The sequence below is a fragment of the Heliangelus exortis genome, chromosome Z (genome assembly GCF_036169615.1).
Source record: "Heliangelus exortis chromosome Z, bHelExo1.hap1, whole genome shotgun sequence".
Lineage (NCBI taxonomy): Eukaryota > Metazoa > Chordata > Aves > Apodiformes > Trochilidae > Heliangelus > Heliangelus exortis.
The window spans coordinates 66,640,471-66,665,796 of NC_092454.1; the positions used below are offsets into that span (position 1 = coordinate 66,640,471).

At 37.4% G+C, this 25,326-nt stretch overlaps 1 protein-coding gene across 8 annotated transcripts in view; it reads left to right on the forward strand.

Annotated features, from left to right (window-relative positions):
• RASGRF2 (Ras protein specific guanine nucleotide releasing factor 2) overlaps positions 1–25,326 on the forward strand; it is a 121,283-nt gene that overhangs the window by 51,621 nt on the left and 44,336 nt on the right. For 2 of the 8 annotated variants that reach the window (XM_071732218.1, XM_071732223.1), the window contains exons 5-17: positions 354–607; positions 1,785–1,864; positions 2,301–2,494; positions 4,006–4,115; positions 6,456–6,574; positions 11,435–11,595; positions 12,566–12,656; positions 13,413–13,549; positions 16,448–16,530; positions 18,664–18,912; positions 19,206–19,594; positions 22,457–22,582; positions 24,913–25,002. In XM_071732218.1, the coding sequence (XP_071588319.1) occupies positions 354–607; positions 1,785–1,864; positions 2,301–2,494; positions 4,006–4,115; positions 6,456–6,574; positions 11,435–11,595; positions 12,566–12,656; positions 13,413–13,549; positions 16,448–16,530; positions 18,664–18,912; positions 19,206–19,594; positions 22,457–22,582; positions 24,913–25,002 (2,083 nt within the window). Of the gene's footprint in view, positions 1–353; positions 608–1,784; positions 1,865–2,300; positions 2,495–4,005; positions 4,116–6,455; positions 6,575–11,434; positions 11,596–12,565; positions 12,657–13,412; positions 13,550–16,447; positions 16,531–18,663; positions 18,913–19,205; positions 19,595–22,453; positions 22,583–24,912; positions 25,003–25,326 lie in introns of all 8 variants that reach the window. The other 6 variants (XM_071732224.1, XM_071732222.1, XM_071732220.1 and 3 more) reach the window with 3 other exon arrangements.

The following is a 25,326-nucleotide window of genomic DNA, read 5'->3' on the forward strand; positions in this document are numbered from 1 at the left end:
GAGTATAAGAGAAATGTGTAAGAAGAGGTAGAAGAAAACCTGCACCGTGGGTAGCACAGTTATGCTGGTAGGAAGGGCATATATGGCCTTGCAGTAGAAGGTACCTTGGCATGTATGTGATATCTTTCCAATCCGTTTCCTGGCAACAAAAATAACCAAGTAATTTTGAGGATTTGATTGACAAAAAATTTTTAAATGTGCAAATAAGGAACAATTATGCATCAACAAGAACGTTTGACTTTTTGTTTTTTTAAATGAACACATTTCATTTAGAGGGTTGTTTCTGCAATGAGGAGCTTCTCAGTTATGTAATTTTTTTTCTCATTCTTCTTTCCTTCTTGGTCCATTTTTAGGTCCAGAGCTTTATGCGAGGCTGGTTATGTAGAAGAAAATGGAAAACTATTGTCCAAGATTATATTTGCTCTCCCCATGCAGAAAGTATGAGAAAAAGAAATCAGATTGTTTTTAACATGGTGGAGGCTGAATCTGAATATGTGCATCAACTTTATGTTCTTGTGAACTGCTTTCTGCGTCCCTTAAGGATGGCTGCAAGTTCAAAGAAGCCACCTATCAGTCATGACGATGTTAGCAGCATTTTCCTCAACAGGTATGGGGGGTTTTGTTTGGTTTTGGGAGGTTCTCTGACCATTTCTTTCTATCCTGTTTGCAGTAGTGAGGTCTGACACGGTTTTTTGGTTTTTTTTCTCTGATGTAAGCAATGTCACTGAGGTAGACCATTTTTCCAGGGGTAAAAGGCAAGGTACAGTTGGTGATGCTGTTTGAAACCAGCTGGACCTCTTTGCCTCTGTGTGTTTTATTTCTTGCTCTGCTAGAGTAAGAAAAGGACAAATCATGCCTCTTGGGGCTGTTCTCCTAATGTGCTGTCACCTTTCCTGTTTCTTTTTCTCTTAAAAGAGCAAAATTTGATTTAGTGGCCTCATATGATCCAGATAAGATCCTGAGGATGGGTACACCAAATCTGCTATTTTCTGTTATCCTGCCTAAGGAGCCTCCTTCCCTCTCACTTGTCTTTTTATATCATGCAGAGAAGAGTTGTTCTTTGCATTAAGCATTCAAGCACTATGTAATAAGTAATACTTGTAATAAGTATGTAGAGATAAACCAGGGGCTTCTAACATTTGATACAGGACTGGGATTATGTCCAAGTATGTCCCAAACTTATAAGAAACATTACATGTTCCTTCAGTAATGAGACAAATTTCCAATTCATAGTGCATTCGTGATCAGTGTTCACTTTATGGCTTCTCTTACAAATGGGTTGTCCCCTACTTCCTTTGATCTCATCAGCTAAACCACAACATTAAGTTTCTATGCTTTAGAAAAGTTGCAAGCTTCAAATCTTAAAGCAGCAGCAAGCAAGGGTGTTGATGACTACCACTGGCTTGAGGTTTCTCCATTTTACTGTCCCACTTAAATTACTGAACTCATTGTCGAAGTTATTTTTGGAAAAACTATTATTTAAACTGTGTGGAACATGGTATTTAATGAATGTTTTTATTTAAAATAACTGAATATGTAGTATGTATAATATAATATATAATACATATGTAGAACATACTTTCTACACCAATTACTATGTATTTGCAGACATACTGTACTAATATTTTTGAACAGTGCAATAAGAGAAAGCACTTACTTTCATAATAATAACAATCTTGCCTTTTTTCTAGGAAAGTGCAAAACATACTGCTAACCAGAAATAGGCTTTTCCGTGTGGATTATTAACCAAGAAATAAAACCTGAATTGTCTTTTTCTTTTTCAGTGAAACAATCATGTTTCTTCATGAGATATTTCACCAGGGCTTAAAAGCAAGAATAGCTAATTGGCCCACTTTAATCCTAGGTACGTTACTATATTTTCTTTAGGGGTAAAATTTTGGTATTTATTTTTCAAATTACAGTAGAATCTTTTTTTAAAGAGAGGAGTTCTTTAAAGTCTTTTTTTGAATTGAATGTGTTTCCAGAAGATCGTGTGTAGTGGGTGTCCCATGTGGGCAGTAATGACTGTCTTCCAGTCTGTAAATGAAAATTCCTCTGCCCTAAGCATTGATTAGACATGGGCCCCTGAATTTTTAGAGATGTCTGATGTTTGATCATTAGCTAGAACAACCATGTTTTGTCAGGTGAAAGAGCCAGTTTTAATGTTTCTAAAATCTCAGTGTATTGGAAATAGAGCTGATTACAGTAATTCACTTCTAGAGAACACAATGATTTCTTTGAAAATATATTTCAAGAGATGGGGAGCTGGGAAAACAAAAGCATTTCTTGACTTTTTCTAGCTGACTTATTTGACATTCTGCTGCCAATGCTGAACATATATCAAGAATTTGTTCGGAATCATCAATATAGTCTTCAAGTACTGGCAAACTGTAAGCAAAACAGAGATTTTGACAAACTCTTGAAGCAGTATGAAGCCAACCCAGCATGTGAGGGACGAATGCTGGAAACTTTCCTTACTTACCCCATGTTTCAGGTAGTCTCTGTATATTTTGTGTGACTGTTTTTTTTTAATGTTCAGTTGATGCATTTTGTGATACTAAAATTACAACTGATTGAACATTCTTCTTGGTTAACTAAAAACACTCTCATGCAAATTAGTATATTTTTCATTTATTTTGTTATTGTACTGAAACTCTGCCAGTATTGATCTTTTCTCCAGCTATTCTGACTCATGTCTATTTAGAATCTCATGTATGTTGAGGGGAAATATGTGGGATGAGGACTAGGGACAAAGGAAGAAACTGCTGAGAAACAGTTACTTGACTTCTTCCTGCTGTAGGGTTCTGAAGTAGTCCACAGAGGGATAATACACCTGGTATCACAGGTTAGAGCAGCCACAAGCATTTAGCTAGGAATGCTTTTTGAATTTTTCCTCCTACTTTGTTCTCCAGTTACTTAGTCTTTGAAACATATAGTGGAAATGTTTTGAAAACTTGTTTTACTCTCTGATATTTTGTCTTCATCTGCCTAGATTAATTGTTTGTGGCTGTTTTAAGAGGTCTGTGATACCATGTCTTTCACATTTAGCCTAACATTTTACTCATCAAGAGAACAGTTTTGTTTAGATCCTGGAAAACCAGGTAAAGAATAAAACCCAACCAAACAAAAAAGGTGCATGATTGACACTTGTGTTAATGCTAGTTATCCAGTTTAGCCTGAAGGGCCTCTAGCATCTGCAACAATTTCTTTTGAGCTTTGAGCTTATATACTGTAAAATTTTGGGATTTTTTTGGCTCAACTGGAACAAGGCTATAGCATCCCAGAAGGGAGAGAGAGAGTCCTGTCCCTGTGTGATGGAGGATGTAATTGCTGATGACTTTTCACTTCAGCATCACAAAAAGTAATGTCTTGTTCTCCCAGGAAAGTTCTATTTTGTGAAGGCAAGTGATACTGCAGTATCAAGTGTTTGTAGTTACAAGCTTTGAAACTGCTTTAAGTAATAATGAGTGGATCAGGTCTTTGGGATGCCCTGTGCCCTTTGGTAGTCATGTATTGACAAGTATATGCATGTTCTTCAGTGTTTTGATAGTGCAATGTAAATTTGACTAAATACTAGCAGGTCAGCTGGAATTTCCAAAGACAAAAGAAATTTATATTCATGTATCCTTTAAAAATTGAAGAAAGGCATATATGGATCTTCTAGGGTGCTTTGGAAGTGTTCTCCATTGAGACTTGGTTATCAGCATGAAGCAGTGAAATTTAATGGCTTTTTTTGTGGCTGCCTCTGATCTGATCTTTTGTTTAAAATGTAATGAATACATTGTGTGTTTCCTCAAACTGAAAACATGTTTATGCAGTTTCTGTCACCCAAAGGTTCAGTATTTTGTTGGCAATAGTTAAATTTAGAATGCATGTTTTAGTTGTGGATATTAATGTTTGCAAAACAATATTAATGTTTGCAAAACAAGGCCAATATTTAACAAAAAGCTGTATTGGAATTATTCTTTTAAGGATTTACTGATTCTATACCTGATTTGTTTTAAGATACCGAGATATATTATAACACTTCATGAACTTCTGGCTCACACACCACATGAACATGTTGAGCGAAAAAGCCTTGAATTTGCTAAATCTAAACTAGAGGAACTTTCAAGGTAAGATTTTATTACCTTACATTTAATAATCTTAAATAAAGTTTTTGAAATGTAAAATCTGCTTTCTTTATTTTGGTTTAGCTTTGTTCTTTTAAAAAAAATTATTTTAAGTAATAGGGTCAAAACCAAACCAAAGAGTATGAACTAAAACAAAAAAATACCACAACTTAATATTATGGTGCTTCTATTTTAGTTTTTTTGTTGTTTTTTTTTTGTTTTTTTTTTTTTGGCTAACAGAGATCTACAAGTGTCTCCTTGTATTTTGGGTAGGGGAGAATAGGAGTTGCTATAGGAACCACCTACTCCTGTGTTCATAAGCCATTTGCTTTACATAGAAAAATATATATTTTTTCACAGTTAAAAGAAAAAAGGGCACTTCTGTGCACTGTGTGACAACAGGAATCAATCATGGTCTTGAAAAGTACCAAGCTCTCAGTCAGTTATAGTTTACGTGCATTATTGGAACAACTGATTTTCACATGCTCTTCAAACTAGGCCTGGTAAACAGGAATTAAAGATTTATATTGAGAACTGCTGCACCCTGTAGAAAGTGAATCTTTTCCCTGAATTCCCAGGCCATTCTCAGATGTTCCCCTCTGTCAGCCTAGTAAGAAATTTGGTTGTTATCTCTCCAAAGCAGAATTTTCTGCTGTGAACAAAGAAATGCTGTTTGAACTGCAGAATATAAATCTTGGGTATCTGGAGTATTCACTGAAGATGTGCTTGGAGAATCTTTAGTTGTAAAAGAGGGATCACTTTATAGCTACTGCTAATTGCATGATCTTGTGTGTTCTGTTTTATTTTTCTGTTATGATGATGTTTAAGCCTAGATAGAATTAAATCTGGGACAACAAGGGTAATAAGAGGGCTTTCTGTAGGTACCTCAGTGATAAGCCACAGATAAGGGAAAAAGCGAGCCTTCTCCAGAAGGAAGCAGGAGACCTGGTCATGTGGGATATGGAAAAGAGGTACTCAATGACTTTTTTGCCTCAGTCTTCAACAGCAAGGGCTCTGGCCACACTATCCAAGTCACAGAAGGCACAGGTGGGCACTGGGAGAAGGAAGATCTGCCCACTGCTGGAGCAGGGCAGGTTCAAAACCACCTAAAGAACCTGAAAGGGCACAAGTCCGTGGGATCTGACAAGATCCATCTGTGTCCCCTAAGGCAACTGGCAGATGAAATTGCAAAGCCAGTTTCCATCATATTTGAAAAGTCATGACAGCCTGGTGAAGTTCCCAGTGTCTGCAGAAGGGGAGGGGTAAACACAATTTTCAAACAGGGAAGAAGAGGGAAAGAAGACCCAGGGAACTACTGGCCAGTCAGTCTCACCTTTGTGCCTTGAAGGATTGTGGAGCTGATCCTCCTGAAGGCTCTGCTGTGGCACATGGGGGTGGGGGTGGTTGTTTGCAGCCAACAAGGCTTCACCAAGGGCAAGATAGTGCCTGGGAAATTTGGTGGCCTTTTATGATGGTGTCACAGAGTTGGTGGTCAAGGGAAGAGCAACTGACATCATGCACCTGGGCTTGGACTCAAAAATGTCCCACATGATATCCTGGTCTCCATATTGGAAGGATATAGATTCAATAAATGGGCCACTTGGATAAGGAATTGGGTGGATGGTTGCATCCAAAAGTAGTGTCCAACAGCTTGATGTCCAAATGGAGACCAGTGATGTGAACTGTTCCTCAGGGCATGTAGTGAGAGGACAAGGGGTAATGGTTTTAAGCTTGAAGAAGGTAGATTTCAGTTAGATATTAGGAAGAAATTCTTTCCTGTGAAGATGGTTTTAGCCCTTAAAAAAATCTGCATTTCTCTGTGTAAGGGGAGGATGACTGTGAAAAGAAGTAGAATGAAATAAGTCGTGAGCTGTGGTTGTTATAGGAAGCAAGGGAGAAGTGGATCATATATTGAGATGTCAGTTGAACAGGAGCAGAGTGGCAACCTAAAGACATGGGCAAGGACTCTGTGATGGGCTAAAACTAATACAAAATGCTAGGAAAGAGTTGCAGGTTTGTGGCAGTCTAGTCTATTAAGAAGTAGTATTCTGTCATCTGTGAAGGGTTTTTAGCTTGGTGTGTTCAAGAGCAGTCTAAAAAATAGTCTGCCAAAGCCAGTTCCACTGCTGAAAAAATAAAAAGAATTGTTTGAAAGGGAAGGTAAAAATTAGCAAGAATTTTTTTTTAGGGTGATACTGTATTGCATGGGTGCATCAGTTTTGGAGTAGGTGGCTAAGGACATAAGCTACCTTCTGTGTCTGCATGGTGCTAGTGGAAACAGACACAATGGGTGCAAGATACATTTCAGGGAGTTAAAAGTGCATTTTCTATTGTGTCTGACAGGGTGATGCATGATGAAGTGAGTGATACGGAAAACATCCGGAAGAATCTAGCCATAGAAAGAACCATAGTAGAAGGCTGCGATATATTGCTAGATACCAGCCAAACTTTTATACGTCAAGGTAAGATGTTCTTCTTTAAAATTATTTCTATAATCATGAACAGAATTGTGTTAAAACCAGCAGTATTCTTGTTGCTGTCATTGGGCAGGACACCATACATGGTAGGTAACATCCTAACACTACTCCATGGTGCCTGGAGACTAAATCACAAAATGCCCAGATAACAATTAACTGCAGGCTGTGGTTGAAACCCCTTTCTGAATTTTTTCCTTCAAGAACCATGGCAAAGAGCAGCCCATGAATGGTGAAGCACCCATGGGACAGCACTATATTCTGCCTGAGCTGTGGTCTTTACAGGGATGGAAATTAACTGCAGCTCCACAGAGACCATGGCTACCTGGCTAGTCAACACAGTATTGCCAGCTGATTTGGGCAGAAGTCCAGTAGAAACTTGAAGCTTGTCAGTGGTAAAGTGTTTGCTAGAAAAGAAAAGAGCTGTCATTTATTCCCATTTTTCTCAGTGCTTTGGAAACATTTCAAATTGGTAGTGCAGGCATAGATATAATACCTGAGCATTCTCACTTTGCCTCTTGAGAGACGCATTTTTTGCCTTTAGTATAAGTGCAGGATAGATACAAAAAAGCCTTTCTGCAAGAAGTCAGCAAGAAAATATATTCTGTTTTGCCAGGAGTGTAGAACTGCCTCTAATATCATAGTTAGAAAAACGAGAGGGGAAGAGCTGTACTGCATTATTTTCTGTCTATTCTTGGTGCTTTTGGAAACTCTCTCTATTGAGACTTTGTTATAACAGAGGTAGAATTTGTTGTTAAGTTCCTCAAAATTCTGGTAAAATAACTTTTCCATTTAAAATAAGTCCAATTTTACCAAGTACTGCAAACTCATTGTACTTTTTATTTGGTGAGGTTTACTTTAATGTGAAACCAGGAATTGTAAAGACTTTATAACTACATATCTATAATAATTTACTTCTGGGTCTTTTAAAACAAGTTCATGGGTCTGCATGCAGTAACTACAGATCTGTAGTATAGGGTTTTAAATGGGTAAAAATGTGTCTGAAATGCATTAAGTGGATTTAGGAAAGGTTAGGAATATAATACAGGTGCATCCTTTCATGAGACCTTTCCAACGTAGCCTCAGCAGAACATTTGATATTTAATAAAGCCATATACACAGCTGGTAACTAACAGGCTTTCTCTATATTTTGAAATCCATTCTGTGGTGTTTCTATACTCATGTGGCCAGCTATGAAATTTTCTGTAATTACTTCCAAGACTATCTGTACAACAGGCACTACTGAATTTATTTTTTCATCATGCAATAAGTGCATTTGTTATAACTAAGGTATTTCAAGATTTGCGAGTATGGCTTTGAGAAAAATATCACGCTGTTGTGTTGCATCTGCAGCCAGAAAATTACAGTAATTACCCCAGACTGACTTGTACAATCCAATTGAATTAAATTTTATAATTTTTTTCATGATTAAGATGATATTTTGTATTTATATATTGGTTGGATTTTTTTTTCCTCTTAAGACTGGCTGGTATTGCTTTGTCTGTGTACCCAGTGTTTGATCAGTAAAAACCTGGGGATTTTTTCTGAGGTATTCAGTTTGCAAGAGATTTCCATTGGAGTGTTAGACCCCTGTCAAACCCTTAGTTTAGATAAATTAAATTCAGATTTATTTCTGGACACACAGTCAAAGAACAGTAGACAGGACTGTATGTTACAGAAAGCTGTATCACAGTTCATCTTTTGGAAGATCCATCGCATGTGATACTGAGAAAAACTTGAGTGGAGCCAATGAAGTAATATAGAGCCCATTTTCCTTTCACACTTAACTTAAGATCCACACTTAGCTGTGATGTCCATGTCCTCTGGTTTCACTTAGCCTCTGTTCTTTGTGTTGAACAGTGTAGATGGATACAGGAAACCTCAGTTTAGAAAGGCTGAGAAGTGCCTTTCCCTTTGTTCAGGCTTTTTTCGTGAAGGTTAATTACGCCTTTGCCTTATGTTTTATACTTGACATTTATAAGAAAGGATTTATTCTGTTGAGTTATACACGTTGAGGACATAGGGACTATCTCTGGAAGTGCTTTGCATTGTACATTGTGCAATACCCTTCAATGTTCTTGAGGCCTCCTTTCCTGTCTGACACACTATGCGTAATCACAGACACTTAAAGAACTTGAAGGGTCTAAAGGGAACAAACACAAGGAGTCTCAACCAGCAATCCAGCATGGGCTGACACCCAGATAACTGGGCATCTTGAGGTCCTTTAGATGTCTCCAAACTTTATTGTTCCTGCCATCAGCTGCTCTTGAATTTACCTCTCCTGATAAATATATCACAATTATATCCTGTTAGGAAATCAGAAGGGGCTTCTGGAAATTATTCAGTACAATCTCATCTGCTCAAAGCAGCATCAGCTGGTGACGGTTGCTTTGTACCATGTACCAGGTTCTGGTTGCTTCCAAGGTTGAAAACTCCAGAGCCTCTCTGAATGAGTAACCTGTTCCAGTGTTTGACCATCCTTGTGGTAAAATTAAAAGATCTCCAGAACACAGAAATCCAGACTGAACTGGTAAATCAGGAAGTTACATGGAAGCTACTTTTTTATTTTTTAAACATACAATGGTTTTATATTTCTTAGTTTGAAAAAGAGCAATAGAGTGAGGAGTCTGGAAGAACTAAGTACTGCCTGTACCTGGATAAAAATTCCCGAAATTACACTGATCTTCCAAACTGTACTCCTAATGAATGTTCTAAAATTAGCCTCACTTGCTCATTTCAACTGTACAGTGGCCAGTCATGACCATTTTTTCCTTAAGAGGAAATCTAGTAGAATACATAGTGAGCAAATGCCTAGTTTCATTAATCACAAAAGCTTGATAGGAATGCATGAGGTCCTTGCTTGATGTCAGCCATGGTGCATATATACGACGTATTTCTCTGTAGATATTGAATATCAAAGAAAGGTAATGCTATATCTCTTTTCTGCATTAAAAAAATATATTTTTTTGAGTAATCTTATGAAATAGTAACATTTCAGCTCTGTACAAGAACAATGTTATATCTTCAGTCCATTTTAGCAGAACAGAATATGGTATTACTGAAAGGAAATTTACTGCTCTATTAAGTAGTACAAATGAAATTTACCACTCTATTAATTTATTACTCTAAGGAAATTAAAATTTAAAAAATTAAGTAAAATAAAATAAAAATAATTTAAAAAGAATAAAAAACAAAAGATAAAAAAAGTAACATTTACAATAAAATCTACCTGTAAAGCTGTATCCGTAAGGTTCTCATAGTTATACAGATTAATTCCAAAAAGCAAAGCAGAAATTAAACAGAGTTGTCTTTCACCATTGAGGCAGGTAGGTAGTTTTGTCCAGGGAAAACATACATCCACCAAAAGGTATCTGTGCATTTTACTAAGAAGTCAAGTGAACATAAAATTGCAAATTTATAGAGTATAACTTTACTGTTTTGTTGCAGTAACACAAATCACATTCTACACATTTGATTTAAATGTGAATTGAGTGTCAAAGAATACTGTTCCTTAGCAGATTTGCTGGTGTATGCTTTTCTTTGCCAGACCATATAGGCTTAAGATACATTAATAATTTAAGTATAATTAAATACGTAGAGGGAGGCAAGTGTCTGAAAATGTAGCTTTTTCAGCTTAATTTCTGTTTTTCTTAATTTAAGATTGTGTATGTGAAATTTGAACAAGATCTTTTTTAATTAGTAAGAATTACTAACCCAACCTCTATTATTAATTCTTTTGGGTTTTCATTGTGTCAGGATGCTGCAGTTAGTTTGAGTTTTGATATAGGTGTACTGGTCCAATACCTTGTTTTCTCTGAAAGAAGCAGCCAAATGCCCATCCTTTCATGCTTGTTCTGATGCTGTTACCTCCTTTGCATCATCACTGGTGCTTTTCTGACTGGTGCAGTGAGGCATGTCAGGAGCTAAGTGAGCTGCTTCTCTACTCTCCTGCTGGTTTAGATCAATTAGCTCGCTAATGTTGAAATAAGATGGGAGACAGTGTCAGGGTGATAATAAGGATAGATGTGTGGGAATTAGATTAGGAGGTCTCTTGGCTGCCCTGTGTGGTTAAGCAAGTTGTATCATATAATCTTTCCCTTTGATATGTAGAGAAATTGCACTTCACCTCCAAATTTAACTCCAGATCCAACTTTGGAAGTGATACACATGGTGATATCAATCTGGAGAAGTTGGTCAGAGACTGGTTTAGAGGTATAAAATGAGAGAGAAGCAAAGCTGTCCCCCATCTGGAATTCTGTGGAGCACAAATTCGGACTTATGTAACGAGGTTCAATTTAGTTCAGAAGTGTTTCACTGGTAACACGTTTTAGATAAGCTGTGGAAGCACTGAAAATTATGTGGGATAAGACAAGAAGAAGAAATGTGCTTCATTTTTGTCTTTCATGCTTACAGGCAGACACACACACCAATTCTTTTCCTTCGAAACCTTTCTTTTGATCCCCTTTGGTTTGGAAATAATATAATTTTTGTAAGTGTGCCTGCTGTCAAAAATGCAGTTTGCTGTTCATTTTCTGGTCAATGGGATATTGTGAGCTTAAACCGTGTAAGAATTTGTCCAAGATTCAATCCTGCCATGTATGTAAAGTCTAGAATGTACTTGCTGGAGTCTGTTCATTGCAAAAATCAAAGTGAACTTTTGTAAAAAATGTTAAAATGCTTAAAATATGCTTAAAATGCTTATGCTTAAAATAGAAGCTGATGTATATTGATACTTACTGCAACTGCAGATTGCATTAATTAAGATCATAATATTCAATGCATTTGCACTTTAAACACTCCATACTAAATATTACTATAGAACAATAAATCTTGTGTCTTTATTATCAGGTTCCCTTATTCAAGTCCCTTCAGTTGAGAGGGGAAAACTCAGTAAAGTGCGTCTGGGATCATTATCTTTGAAGAAAGAAGGAGAAAGGCAGTGCTTCTTATTTACAAAACATTTTTTGATTTGTACAAGAAGTTCAGGAGGAAAACTGCATCTTCTGAAGGTATAGACTTTACATTCTGACCCAGTGAAAACGCAGCTGCAGTGGAATGTCAGTATTTATTATTTTATGGCTAGAACTAGAGATATGCATGTGTTATATAAGCAGAGGCTAGATGATGTGCAGTGGCCAACTGCATTGTCTTCTCATGTTTAGTGAAAAAAGTTAGCCAAAGTTCTTACTAACTAGAATTTTTTTTCTAGAACCATGTAATTCTAATAAACTGGGGGTTAAAAACAAGACATTGTAATGTCTGTTTGTTTAAGCTAACATTAAATGTAAGTCAGCTTTCAGTGCATAAATCAGTGATTACAACCCCGTGGAATTATCAAAGAATATTTTCCAGAATATTTTCTAACAAACTGATTTTGAAAGTCTATTCTGTTTTCCTTAACAACATATTTTCTTAAACTGAAAGCTGTTCTAAGAACAGTCTGGTTGTATTTGTTGAGAATCAGGTTTTTGTGTTCACTTGCAAATAAAGAGTAGTTTGCAGAGTGGACTATGTTGGATAGAGTTTAATTTGACAAAGATATCTCTGAGGGATCATTATGATTATTTGTATGCTTTCTCACTTTGCATCCCTTAAATAGTTCAAGTATTTTGCAAAGTAAAAAGAGTACAACTGAACCTTTAAAAAAATCTTATATACGTTCACTTTAAATTAAGGAGAACATAAAATTCTAGTTACCTTTTTTGAAACCTGTGAACAAGTATGTGAGATAAATCATAGGATGAAAGATATTTTGTACTATGACTGTATTATTGATTTGTTTGATTAAGAAAGATGCTATATTTAATCTCTCTGGGTTTAGTCCCCAAGGAAAAATGTGCATCATGAAATTCATGTATCTTCCTAAGAGCTCTCTGTAATGTAAAATCTTAGAGTAAGATAAATCAAAGTTTAAAAATAACTATAATGACAAGTGGGAAGAAATGTCAAAATTTGTAAAAATGTGCTTTGTTTTCATAGACAGGAGGTGTTCTGCCTTTAATAGAGTGCACACTGGTTGAGGAGGCAGACACAAGTGACGATGATTGTAAATTAAACTCAGCATCTTATAGTAAGTGCACTTTCAAGTTTCTTAAAATTGGTACCCTTTGTTTATTTTTCATAAGAGCAAATTTTTGTGTTCTCCATTTTCATTAAATTAAAAGAATACAGCCTTGAACTAATTCAGTAAAACAGATGTTTTAATAACGGGCATGCTGACCTCGGTGTTGTTTTGTTTTGCTGTTTGCTCTTGCTGTTGATATACTAGAAAAGATTTTCAAGTGGGCTGGCTGAAGGAATGTGTTGCTGACTATTGTCAAAGGATGTCTTGAAAGAAGAAGCAGATACTTTGGTTTCTGAAATACATGGGGGTTGAGTGACTTGGCAGAATTAGTGGAAAGTTTTTGTCTTGGACAGCCTACAAACGTTGGCTGAAAGCTTTCTCAAATGATACAACAAAACGCATTCCCAAGCTGATTTTATTGTTACTCCTTTTGGCTGCCATCCTGCAGTTTTAGGAAAATTCTGCATGTGAGCTGTGAAAGTCATTAATTTTATTAGTTTGCAGAGTATATCAGTGTAGAAGTGCTAGAAAGAACATTAGCCTTATATGGTATTTTAAAAAGTAATGTATAGCTACTCCACCATTGCATGCTTGCATTCTGTGTATGTGGAAAAAAAATATCAGTTTTGAATCCTCAGTTGGATTTGCTTTTTGTCAGATAAAAGTTTTAAATTAACTTCCATTTTAAATCAAGCCATTATTTTCTTTGTATTATAGTGTGAAGTCTTATTTTTATTTTGTTTTCTCCCTCTGGTTGTAAAGCAAAAGGTTCTGGACAGATGTTTGGACACCTTGATTTCAAGCTTATAGTTGAACCTGCAGGTGCTCCTCCTTTTACTGTTGTCCTTTTAGCCCCATCACGACAGGAGAAAGCTGCATGGACAAGTGATATAAGTCAGGTAGCTTAATGCATTCCTCATCTTCTTTTATGGAAAACTTATTTTGATTTGTATTTCTGAAAACTAATCCAAAAGCGAAGTGTTGATTTCTTGAGGGCTGATTTGCTGTGATACACATGAAAAAAACACTGTTGTAAAGTGTTTTCTTTAAAATTTTGTCTTTGCATTTGAGTGATCAGTGAAATGTGTTTCTCAATGAGACAGCTGGTATATAAATACCCATAACCATCAGTTGAAAAACGTAATACTAATGGTAGTAATTTTTATGTCTGACAGCCCATCCAGATACATATTTTGATTTAAGAAGGATAGTGCTTGTTTGTTCATAACCATCATACAGATCAAAATATTCCTGAGAGTCCTAAGAGTGAAAATGATACCATATCACATCAATAATCATATCCTATTCAACGAGAAAAATTATATATACTCCATCTTCCACCAAAAAGAATACAAGGAAAACATTATACATAATTGCTAAGCATTCTTAGTCTGTATACAAAAAAGAAAGATTTGGGATTTTTTAGTGCTTTTGTCTAAAAAAAGTAGTAGATGAAGTTTTATCAGAAGATACTTGGGGAAACAAGTTGAATTAAGTGAATATACTGTGATAAATCTGAACTTTCAACTAACCAGATCTGGTTAGGTTGTTGTTATTTTGTTTATTCATGCAGCCAGTGGGTATATAGTTCTTTCACAGTTCTGAATTTGAGTCCTATCCTCTGTAACTTCAAGAGAAAAAGTTGATTGAACAAGTACCAGTGCTGAATTTGATAGCTTTCTAAAGATGCTTCTGTTGCTGGCAGCATCTGTAGATGAGTTATCATGATAATGAGTAGAAGAGTTAAGGGGATCAAATATTAACTGAAGCTTGTCAGTGAAAGCTTGAGAAAAATGAGATCTATTAGCACTGAGAGACTGAAGAACATCTCCAGCTCTTCAAGGGAAGGGAAGCAAGAGATGCTGAGGAGATAGACAGCAGCTTAAGAGAGTGAGAAGAGGCACAAGATGCTGTGCAGACTGCACAGACATTTTGGGCATGAATTGATGCTGTTGTTTACAAAGATCGACCAAGGCAGTTAATTTAGTGCTTAGACTATATCTGGAGACGAAGAAAGAATAAAATAGCACAAGAAGCTCTCTCCACCTTCTGCTGGAGAGCGAAGGTGGAGGTGAAAATTCGGATAATGCATGAGAACTTATAAACAGTCATGGCCACTGGTCTCCTGAAAACCAGACTGAGTTTCTGACAGAGCCCATTGCCAGCAAAAACCTTGCTTGCCCAGAAACTTTTTTTGCTTTCTAAACCTGGCTACAATCTTCAAGGAGAACATAGGAACTATACTGACAAAAAGGGTATATAAAAAGTAACTTTTTAAAGTAAATATGTGTTCTTCTATGTTTTCAAGTAAAAGAAGTGTACAAGTAGTTACTGTTCCCTCACAGCATTAGTCTTGCTGTCTGAATTACAGCTTCTTATTAAACTACATGTGCATAAGACATATAAGTCAGATTTATCTGTGTGTTCCTATGAGGCTTCTTGAATTTATATTCCTTTAATACAAACCATGCACTTGTGAAAAATGTGTGGATTTTGCTGATGCTAAAGAAGCCTCCCCTCTTCTAGTTTGAGCTTGTCCTTCAGCCCTACATCCCCGTTACATTCATTCCTCAGCTAGAATGATAGAATCTATCAGGGAGGTGATAAATGCCAGGCCTGTGCACACTGAGAACAGCAGTGCTGAACTGCATCAGGCAGTTTTATGATTGATACTAAGGGCTTTGCAACATTTAAAATTCACATGGGGGAAATTACATATTTTTGTTAGGTGTGGTTTTCTCAATGCTTTTAGGTAATTATTTGATAAAATCATAATGTTATTTGTTACAACTCCACTTTTCAAATAATCTTAAATACTTGAATTTAAAGAGTAGACCATATTTTAAAAGTATAGCTACTCAGATATATTTTAAGCCTTAAAAAATATCTCTGGTTATCTTGTTTGACCAATCTAACATCAGTCATTATTTTCTGAGATGTTCCAAAGCTGTCAGACTATTTTTATTCTTGAAGTCAAGGTTAATGCAGATGATTATTTTGGAAATTCATTTTGTCTGATGGACAGAAACAGTGTTTTATATATGCGTGTGTCTTCTCCATGAATAAAACTGCAAAGTATTTCAAAGAGCTGAGTTCTGTACTGTTGGGAAGCAGGTACTTGTTGCAGACTGCATAAGCCTGATCCACTGGCAAACTGAATCCAAGATCAAGGCTTGTGGTGCTGTGTTACTGTAACTAGGCAGAAGTACAAACAAGAAGATAGTGATGTACAAATAAATGGCTTTGTGCTATCCCTTTGCACTACCAGCACTGAGCTTGAAGAACAGTTTTTGCAGCACTCATTTGTAGACTTTTGCTGGCCACAGGACAGCCTGTAATTTCTAAAGCAATATGTGCTGCAGCCATACCCTGAAGTGTCTTTCCAGCTTCTGAGACCTAGCCCAGAACATTTATCCATGAGTTTTCAAGGAACTCCTTGAGCAGCATCTTCGTAGCTATGTTTCACAATGGCAGCCCCACTTTTCTTTGTGTTTACAACTGTCTTTCTAAAAACTGTTTCTATTTCTTTTGGGTCTTTTTTGCATGGTGCAAAGGTTAAAGTATTAGTGTATTGATCTGTGTATAAAGCATCTGAAGCTTCCTGCAGTACTGACTTTTCAAGCTTAACATCCATTCAGGAATGCTAGGGATGCTTAATTGTGTTCGCTTTCAGAGGAAATTCAACAGAACATTCACTTCCAGATAAAAATATTTAATCATGTGGGAAAAAAAGTGTGAAAGTAAGTCTCCTTACCGTGTGCTTTAATTTTGACAGTTTTCAATGTTTATTTTCACAGTGCATTGATAATATAAGGTGCAATGGTTTAATGACAATAGTGTTTGAGGAAAACTCCAAAGTCACAGTGCCACATATGATCAGGTAAGTGCCGATTTTTCACAGTGAACAAAAGAGCTTGCTGGGTTCTTTTCAATATACTTTGTATCTGGAAAATACAACATTTCAATTAATTTTTTTTCCCCGCCATTTTTGTTGATTGAAATTAATTCTGCACTCCAACACAAATCTTTTAAAATCTCTTTCCAGAATTGTTCGAGGCAAGATTGGATGGGGCTTCAAGGAATCTGATATAGTGGGAGGTGTCCCTGTTCATGACAGGGGGGTTGGAATTGGGTGATCTTTAAGGTCCCTTCCAAACCTGAACCATTCTACAACTCAGGCATTCTAAATGGTAGAATTTACCTAAATGGCAGGGTTGACTCAAAATGGTAGGCCTAATTCACAGTATTGGACTGTATAAGATCAGAGCTCAGATTTCTCTATAATTTGTAAAGTTGCCTTTAGTTGAACTTCAGAATAATAATTTCATTCTCTGTTAGCTTTTCACTGTCTTAACACTCATAGTTTTAATGGATATACTTTTAAATATGTTTGAAATTTAAATGACTGCAGATAAGTATCATTTTGGTGTATAAGCCAAAATTTTTCTATTCTTTTGTTTCTCTTATTTCTGAGGAAAAAATTATTTTTCTTAGAAAATTTTAACTGATCACAGCAAAGTAACGTAATTATTCATAAATGTTCTTCCTTCACCCCTGATTCTTTCAATTATTTATTGTTTTAAGTAGTTCTTGTTTCTAGAGAGCAATTTTCAGTATATGATTCCAGATTTCTAACCCAGTTCTTCCTCTTGGATACTCTACAGATCATGACTCTTACCAACTGTTATCCAATATAAATGTTAAGGAATAGAATATAGGTATAGAAATATAATTGTTTATATATATTTCTGTCACTAAACCATCTCTCTCTCTCATGGTTCTCAAATGCCTCTTTTGTAGTTGTTATCTCTCCTCTCTCTGTATTTGTTTACAAATGAAAAAGAGATAATATCTGTGGATACGCTGTTAGTGGTCATATGTTTAATTCCTGGAAGAAGGCATTTTATTGTCCAGAACTGAATATTTTGAAATTGTAGAGTACAGCATGATCTTAATCCCAATGTCAAGAGAAAGAAAACAATTCTAAATAATATATGGGAATTTAACAGACACAAACTTAATGTTGACATTCTGAGATTTTACTTATCTGATTTTTAGCACAGATTGACTTTTAAAGTCAAATGTCTTTGGAGGAATGAAAATATTGCTGCTTTTCTGAGGATCCAGCTTTAGAAAAACACATTTTTTGTAGTTTCTTTTATGCAGTGCAGTGTAGAAGCATGTGGAATATCTTGATGCTCTATCCCTAAGACAATCCAGTCCTTTTTAACAAAAAGATCAGGCAGTATTGAAAGATGCTTTATTTAGTGTCCATGTCATTTTTTCAGAAACTCAGACTTCAACTAGGTGCACTTAAGCAAAACTGAATTTGGAAAAAAATCCATCATGTGTGGGGATAGGTGAATGAATGATTTTTTTTTTGTGTGTGTCAAAAACCGTGTTGTTTTTTTTTTTTCACTGAAACAGAATATCTCCATGGTTTCTTCTTTGAAATTAAGGAAAAAAAAAAAAGTAATTCTTGGAACCTGAGGTCAGGTACTACCTTACAAGTGAGTCTTAGGCTTAGCTAAGGGGTTCATTTTCCAGTCTTTTAGTAGGGTTTACTTTAGATAAAACTAGGTCCTAGCAGACAAAAGTAGCCATCACTGCACTATTGGTCTGTAGTGAGCCTCTAGTAATACTGGAACACAGGCCACAAAAGCCTGAAGGAGTCAAGAAGGAACAATTCTGCCCTCTGTTCCATTTCAGACACATAAGTATGGTTAATGGCTTTTTAGTCTTTGAAACGTAGTACTTGCCAAAAATAAATTATAAAATTTAAATCCCCTTTGTTGTGGCATATAGTGTAACTGAATGGAAACAGGTATCACCAGAGGTTAAGAGTTTTCTTGTGTTTATGAATACAAAAAAGCATATATATTTTCAGCTTCTGTGTTGACAGGAGCAGCTAAAGTGATACCACTACTGTACCATAATCTCTGTTCCTCTCTGGTAAAACATTCTAAATCTACTTTTTTTTTTGTTTGTTTATTTACTTATTTTTTATGTGTAGATCTGATGCTCGTCTTCATAGAGATGACATTGATATCTGCTTCAGCAAAACACTGAATTCCTGCAAAGTACCCCAAATACGTTATGCGAGTGTCGAGCGCCTTCTGGAGCGGCTGACAGACCTGAGATTTTTAAGTATTGATTTCCTGAATACTTTCCTACACACTTACCGCATATTTACTACAGCAGCTGTCGTGCTGGAGAAGCTTGCAGACATATACAGACGGCCCTTCACATCCATTCCTGTCAGGTGAGATGTAGGGTTTTTCCCTTTTATCATAGGTTCACTAAGGAATCAGCACAGCTAATCTTGTTAGGCTTCTTTAGCCATGATTTTCTGTTGTATAGCCTAAAAAGAAAGCTCTTGCTTTTTTTAGTAGTGCATAAGATGTTGTGTGATTCTGTCTTTCTTTCTGCCCAGGCTTTGAGGACTAATTATGCAGTGCCACGAAGGTTTGCATAGGATTTGTTTGTAAGTGTTTTCACTTAAATTTATTGTGTGTTTGTTATAATCTGTTGCCTCTCTTTGTTTCTTGCTCTCAGGTCTTTGGAGTTGTTCTTTGCTACCAGTCAAAACAACAGAGCAGAATACCTGGGTGATGGAAAGTCACCACATCTCTGCCGCAAGTTTTCTTCTCCTCCCCCACTGTCACTCTCCAGAACTTCCTCACCTGTCAGAACACGAAAACTATCGCTGACTTCACCACTCAATTCCAGGATTGGTGCCCTTGACCTCTCTGCTTCATCTGTGGCAAGCAGTCCTACCTCGTCCTACAGCCCAGCTACCTCCCCACCACCAACAGGTAGCAAAGTACCACTGGATCTTAGCAAAGGGCTCTCCTCTCCTGAGCAAAGCCCTGGCTCCATAGAGGAAAGCGTGGAGAACCCTCGTGTTGACCTCTGTAACAAGCTGAAGAGAAGCATTCGAAGAGGTATTCACTAAACACTGAATGTTACCTTTGATAAATAGGGTAGTCTCTAAGGTAAGGCTTGACTTTTACCAGATTGCTGCTGAGAAGTTATTCCTCAAGGGGAGATTCACCTCCTTTGACTTTCTGGCCATGCTTCTTTCATTGCAGCCCCCCCTTGGCTTTCAGCAGCTCACGTTGAGCTTTTCATCAACCAACATCCTCAAGCCCTTCTCCTCAGGGCTGTTCTCATTCAACTCTCATGAGACCCCATCTGGGGTACTGTGCCCAGTTCTGTAGCCCTCAACACAGGAGGGAGATGGAGCTGATGGAGTGAGTCTAGAGGAGAGGCATGATATAATCAGAGGGCTGGAGCACCTCTTCTGTAGTAGCAGATGTAGAGAATTGGGGCTGTTACACCTAAAGAGAAGACTCTGGGGAGACATTATAGCAGCTTTCCAGTACCTGGAGGGGACCTACAGAAAATCTGGGGAGGGACGGCTTACAAGGGCGTGGTAGTGACAGCACAAAGGGCAATGGCTTTTAACTGGAAGAGGGGAGGTTTAGGTTAGACATTAGGAAGAAATTCCCCACTGTGAGGGCGGTGACACACTGGAACAGGTTGCCCAGGGAAGTTGTAGATTCCTCATCCCTGTAAGTGTTCAGGACCAGGCTGGATGGAGCCTTCAACAACCTCATCTGGTGGGAGGTGTCCCTGCCCATGCAGGGGGATTGGAACTGGATGAGCTTTAACGTCCCTTCCAACCCAAACCATTCTATAATTCTGTGATTCTATGAATGTCTAAATTGAATCAATTAATTGCTCCTGTGCAAGAGCCTGTTTTCCTCTGTGGATTGTGTAAGGAACGTTGAAATAGCTACCACTTCCAGAAGGCTGAGGTTAGTTGATATAAACCTCACTATGAACATCTGGAGTGGGATCATTACATGTATAGATAGCAAAGCAAGAAAGTAGCTTTGATCTCATAGGCTTCACAAGTGTGTGCTTTTTTCTTTTTGGTCTTTTTGGTCTTCCTGGATGAGAAGTACATAGTGATTTTTTATATTTTAAAATTAAACAGAAGATGAGGATATTTTTTTAAAATGCCATTACTAAAATTCACATTTAGAAATTATCTGACATTCTGAAGAATTTCAACTGTAAATGTGAAAAATTGTAGCTCAATTTTATTGCAAGTAGTGTAACAATGGAAATTAATATAACCCAAGAGGAAAGAAGAAAAAATTACCAAACACAAACTAAGAAATACAGTGTTGAAACCTTATGTCTGCTCCTTAGTGATGAATTGAAATATGTGTACTGGTAAGAAATTTGATTCTATACTAAGCAGAGGGATTGTTTTCACAGGTTGTAGTTTATTATTTGACAAAAAATTGACAAAAAACCAGGCAAGTTAGCCACATGAGCATTATAGGAGTCTATGCTTGCCTATACTTTGTGCTTTCATACAAGCTGATTATTATATACTATTAGAAGCTATTATACTTAATCATTATATTTCTTTAGGCAGGATGTTTTTAAATGAATAGCATAACATGATTTGTATGTATAAAATACAGTATTTACTCTGTAGAGTTGAACAAATTCTTCCTGTGCACTAGTGTAATCATATTCAAATCAATGCGTGTTCCAAAGAATAGGCCGCACATTAAAATTTATTGTACACAGGTAGTTGCAGTTTTAGGAGTAACATTTTTTATATACTCTGTAAGTAAACTAGTAAGAGTAGGTTGTTCTGGTTTAGTGGTAGCACTAGGCAGTGTTGCAGAGGTAATTCATATTTTGCATTCCAGTCTGTCAGTGCTGGAGGTATCATCTGGGTGGCCTGAGGAACATTCTTAAATGGCAAGAACCTCATATAAATGCTAAATTTCTGCCTGTGCAGTGTCTCCAATCCCTTTGGGGATCTCCTGCTGAACAGTTTACACTCAGCTTGGAGGAATTTGCACCTAGGTAGCTCCATTCTGTAACTAAAGTCCTTTAGTTACATGGCAGCAAAGGGCATGTTGAGGAAGAGGAGGAAGTTTATCAAGAAATCCTACAAGGACCATGGAATTGGGTAGTAGAAGAACTACAAAATGCTAATCTTCATGTTTTCTATCAGACTCAATGGGATTCTTTGTTTCTGAAGTTTTCTGGGTAAGGAGACCAGTCCTACTTCATGAGGAGCCACCAACCCATTACAGCTGACGTTATTGCTCTGCTACTGTCAGATTTCCAAAACTACTCTGGCTTGCTCTAAATCCAGTGTAGCCATGCACATTCTGTTCCCCACCACATATTATAATTGAAGTTGTTGTTCTCTCATCCAGCCTGGAATTTCCACCTCCTTGGTCCACTTCCAAAGTTTTTGTTTTCAAAAGTTTTTGTTTCTGTATACTTCTATATGTACAGGACTTACGCTGCAGGCACAGCTGTCATTCATGTCAAATGTAAGATGTATTTTACCAGCTTGTTTTCCCTCCTTTTGGAAATAGAATTTCTGCAGTTCCTTTTTTATCCTTCTGCCAGAACTGCTCTGTGGGGTGACCTGCTATCCATTACAGTATAGCCACTTTATGTGGAAGCTTTCAATTAAGCATAGTTGTTGATTATTTTTCCTATCTCTTATAAAACCTGTGAGTTCAAGCATCCTTATTACATGTGCATTTCACTGCATTTTCTGATGACTTAAAGTGCAGTCTTACCACATCTATTTTTAAAACTGACAGCTTGGTCATACATATAAGTTGCTATATATTTATAATATAGCATAGCATAATGTATGGCATTGTACCATATCGTATCATATATCATTATGCATCAAAGAGTTGTAGCTTGTGAAAGAGAATCCCAGCACTAACATTTACTCTCTTTCCAAGCAGTAGTTCTTGATTCTGTGTCAGTGGACCGTACTATTCCTGAAAGCACCTCAACAGTGGATACTACAGAGCTTTCCCCGTGCAGATCCCCCTCAACACCACGGCACCTCCGCTATCGTCAGCCAGGAGGTAAGAACCTGATGTTTATTGTCTCTGTCAGTCACACTGAAGAGTTTAAATAGTGTAACCTGCATGGTATTAGAAATTAATTATGTTTGAATAATGTGGATTTCCTTGCATTTTCCTAATCTTTGGGGTATTAAAAAAAAAAAAAAAAAAAAAAAAGCCATTAGAATGCAAATTACTCTGGTTGATTTGTACAGTAATAACAAGAGAAACTTGGAAGAATACTGGGACTTTGATGAAGTGTTCATAAACAGCTCAAGCAGGCTCTGCCCAAGTTGAAGACTAATACTGAATCAGTTCTGTTCTCACAGAACTCTTGAGACTCTGACAATTATTTTCAGCCAGTAAGGGGACATATTTTGGTCACCATATGTAGTCATGAAGTACATAACACCCATTATTGTCAATGGGGAGTGACTGTGTCTGCTTCTTTGTATAACATTGAGCATTTACAGATGGTGTCACGTTATTTGTTCCAAAATTTGAATAAACTCCACAATTGAAGAGGAAAAGTGGGAGATGAAGTTCCTCAAATAGCTCTCACATGGCGCTTTGAAGTCATTAGCAGAGCTGTGAGCTACGTCCATAAACACTTAAAATGCCACCATCTCATGAAAGCTGGATTTCTAGGTAGTTATTTCATGGCTGTGATTAAAAAAAAGACCAAGCAGAGAGTTCTCAACTGTTAATAAGTTGCTGAGGCACGTTAGTTTTAAACCAATAGAAATCTTCAGTTACTGGCATGTTAATAGTGAAATGGGAGGATCTGGGAGCTGGAAACTGAGGGCAAGTGCCATATTAGCAAAGTACTGCTCTGAAGCAGTGTTCATAACATCCCTATAACACTGGGGAATTATAAAATGATAGAATGATGGAATGATTTCAGTTGGAAGGTACCTTTCCAATCCCCCTGCATGGGCTGAGACACCTGACCCACCACACCAGGTTGCTGAAGGCTCCATCCAGCCTGGTCCTGAACACTTACAGGGATGAGGAATCCACGGCTTCCCTGGGCAACCTGTTCCCGTGTCTCACCCCCCTCATTTCTTCCTAATATGTAACCTAAACCTCCCCTCTTCCAGTTAAAAGCCATTGCCCTTTGTGCTGTCACTATCACGCCCTTGTAGGCAGTCCCTCCCCAGATTTTCTGTAGGTCCCCTTCAGGTACTGGAAAGCTGCTATAAGGTCTCTCTGGAGCCTTCTCTTCTCCAGGCTGAATTACCCCAGTTCTCTCAGCCTGTCTCCCTAGCAGAGGTGCTCCAGCACTCTGATCATCTTTGTGGCCCTCCTTTGGACTCACTCTAAGACCTCTATGTCCTTTCTGTGCTGGGGACTCCAGAACTGGACAGTCCAAGTAGAATCTCACGAGAGTGGAGCAGAGGAGGTGAATCCCCTCCCTTGACCTGCTGGCCACACTCTTTAGATGCATTCCCAGAACACAGTTGGCTTTCTGCACTGCAAGTGCACATTCTCAGTTCATGCTGAGCTTCTCACCACCCAGCATCCCCAAGTCCTTCTCCTTAAGGGTGTTCTCAGTCCATTCTCTATCCAGCTTGGGTTTGAGCTTGAGATTGCCCCAACCCAGATGTACAACCTTGCACTTGGCCTTGTTGAAACTGATGATGTTTGCATGAGCCCATCTCTCAAACCTAAGAAGGCCCCTCTGGATGGCTTTCCTTCCCTCTAGTTCTGCGTTGTCAGCAAAATTGCTGAGGGTGCACTCAGTCCTGCTGTCCCTGTCTCTGTGTTAAACAGCACCAGTATCAGCCCTTGAGGAAAGTCACTCATCACTGGTCCCCACTTGGACATCAAGCTGTTGACCATTACTCTTTACTGTCCAGCCAACTCCTGACCCACTGAGCAGTTCGCCCTCCAAGTCCATGTCTTTCTGATTTAGAGACTGTGCAAAACTGTACTAATCCTAGGCAGTGATCTGGCACGATGTGTGAATCTCATGATCAGAAGTTGGTTAATATGCTTAGTTCTCTGATCTTTTTTTGTTTAGGTTAATTTTCTACATCATTGTTTTTTACTTTTGTTTTTTTTTCTTTTTTCTCCTTCTGTTTGGTTACTCCTTCTGCTTTATCTTGTCAGTGTCAGATTTCTTTTCCATAGCAACATTTAATCCTGCAGACCTGGACTTAAAACTCGAATCACAGATATGATCACAGTATTTTTATTTCCTGTAATATTAAGTCCTCTGGTAATGAAAATATAAAATGTTCATACTGTATAAACATTAGTGAACATTTTAATTATTTTTGTTGCTTAACTAGAAAAATATGAAAAGTATGTAGTAGCTGTTAACTTCTCTCTGTCTGTTCCCTTCACAGTACAAACTGCTGACAGCAGCCACTGCTCAGTTTCTCCTGCTTCTGCTTTTGCTATTGCTACAGCTGCAGCAGGGCATGGGAACCCAACAGGTAAGAAAAATGTGCTGAACAGAACATATCTCTTCTCTTATCTCTAATAATAAAATTCCTAGGTCTCAAAAGGTGGTGCCACTCATTTAAAAGCAAGTGAAATTGACCCACAGAATGACTAAATTATCTTTAGACAAACTGTTCAGGTACATCCACCCTGTTTCATTTCCTGCTTTGGCAGTCTGAAATTTTGTACAATAAATAAATTCATGTCTCCAAGGAGTAAAACCATTTTTAAGCTGTTTATATATTAAACACCCTGTCCTTTTGATTTGCCAGACACCATAATTGTGTCTACTTGGAAGAAAGAATGGATGAGAATAA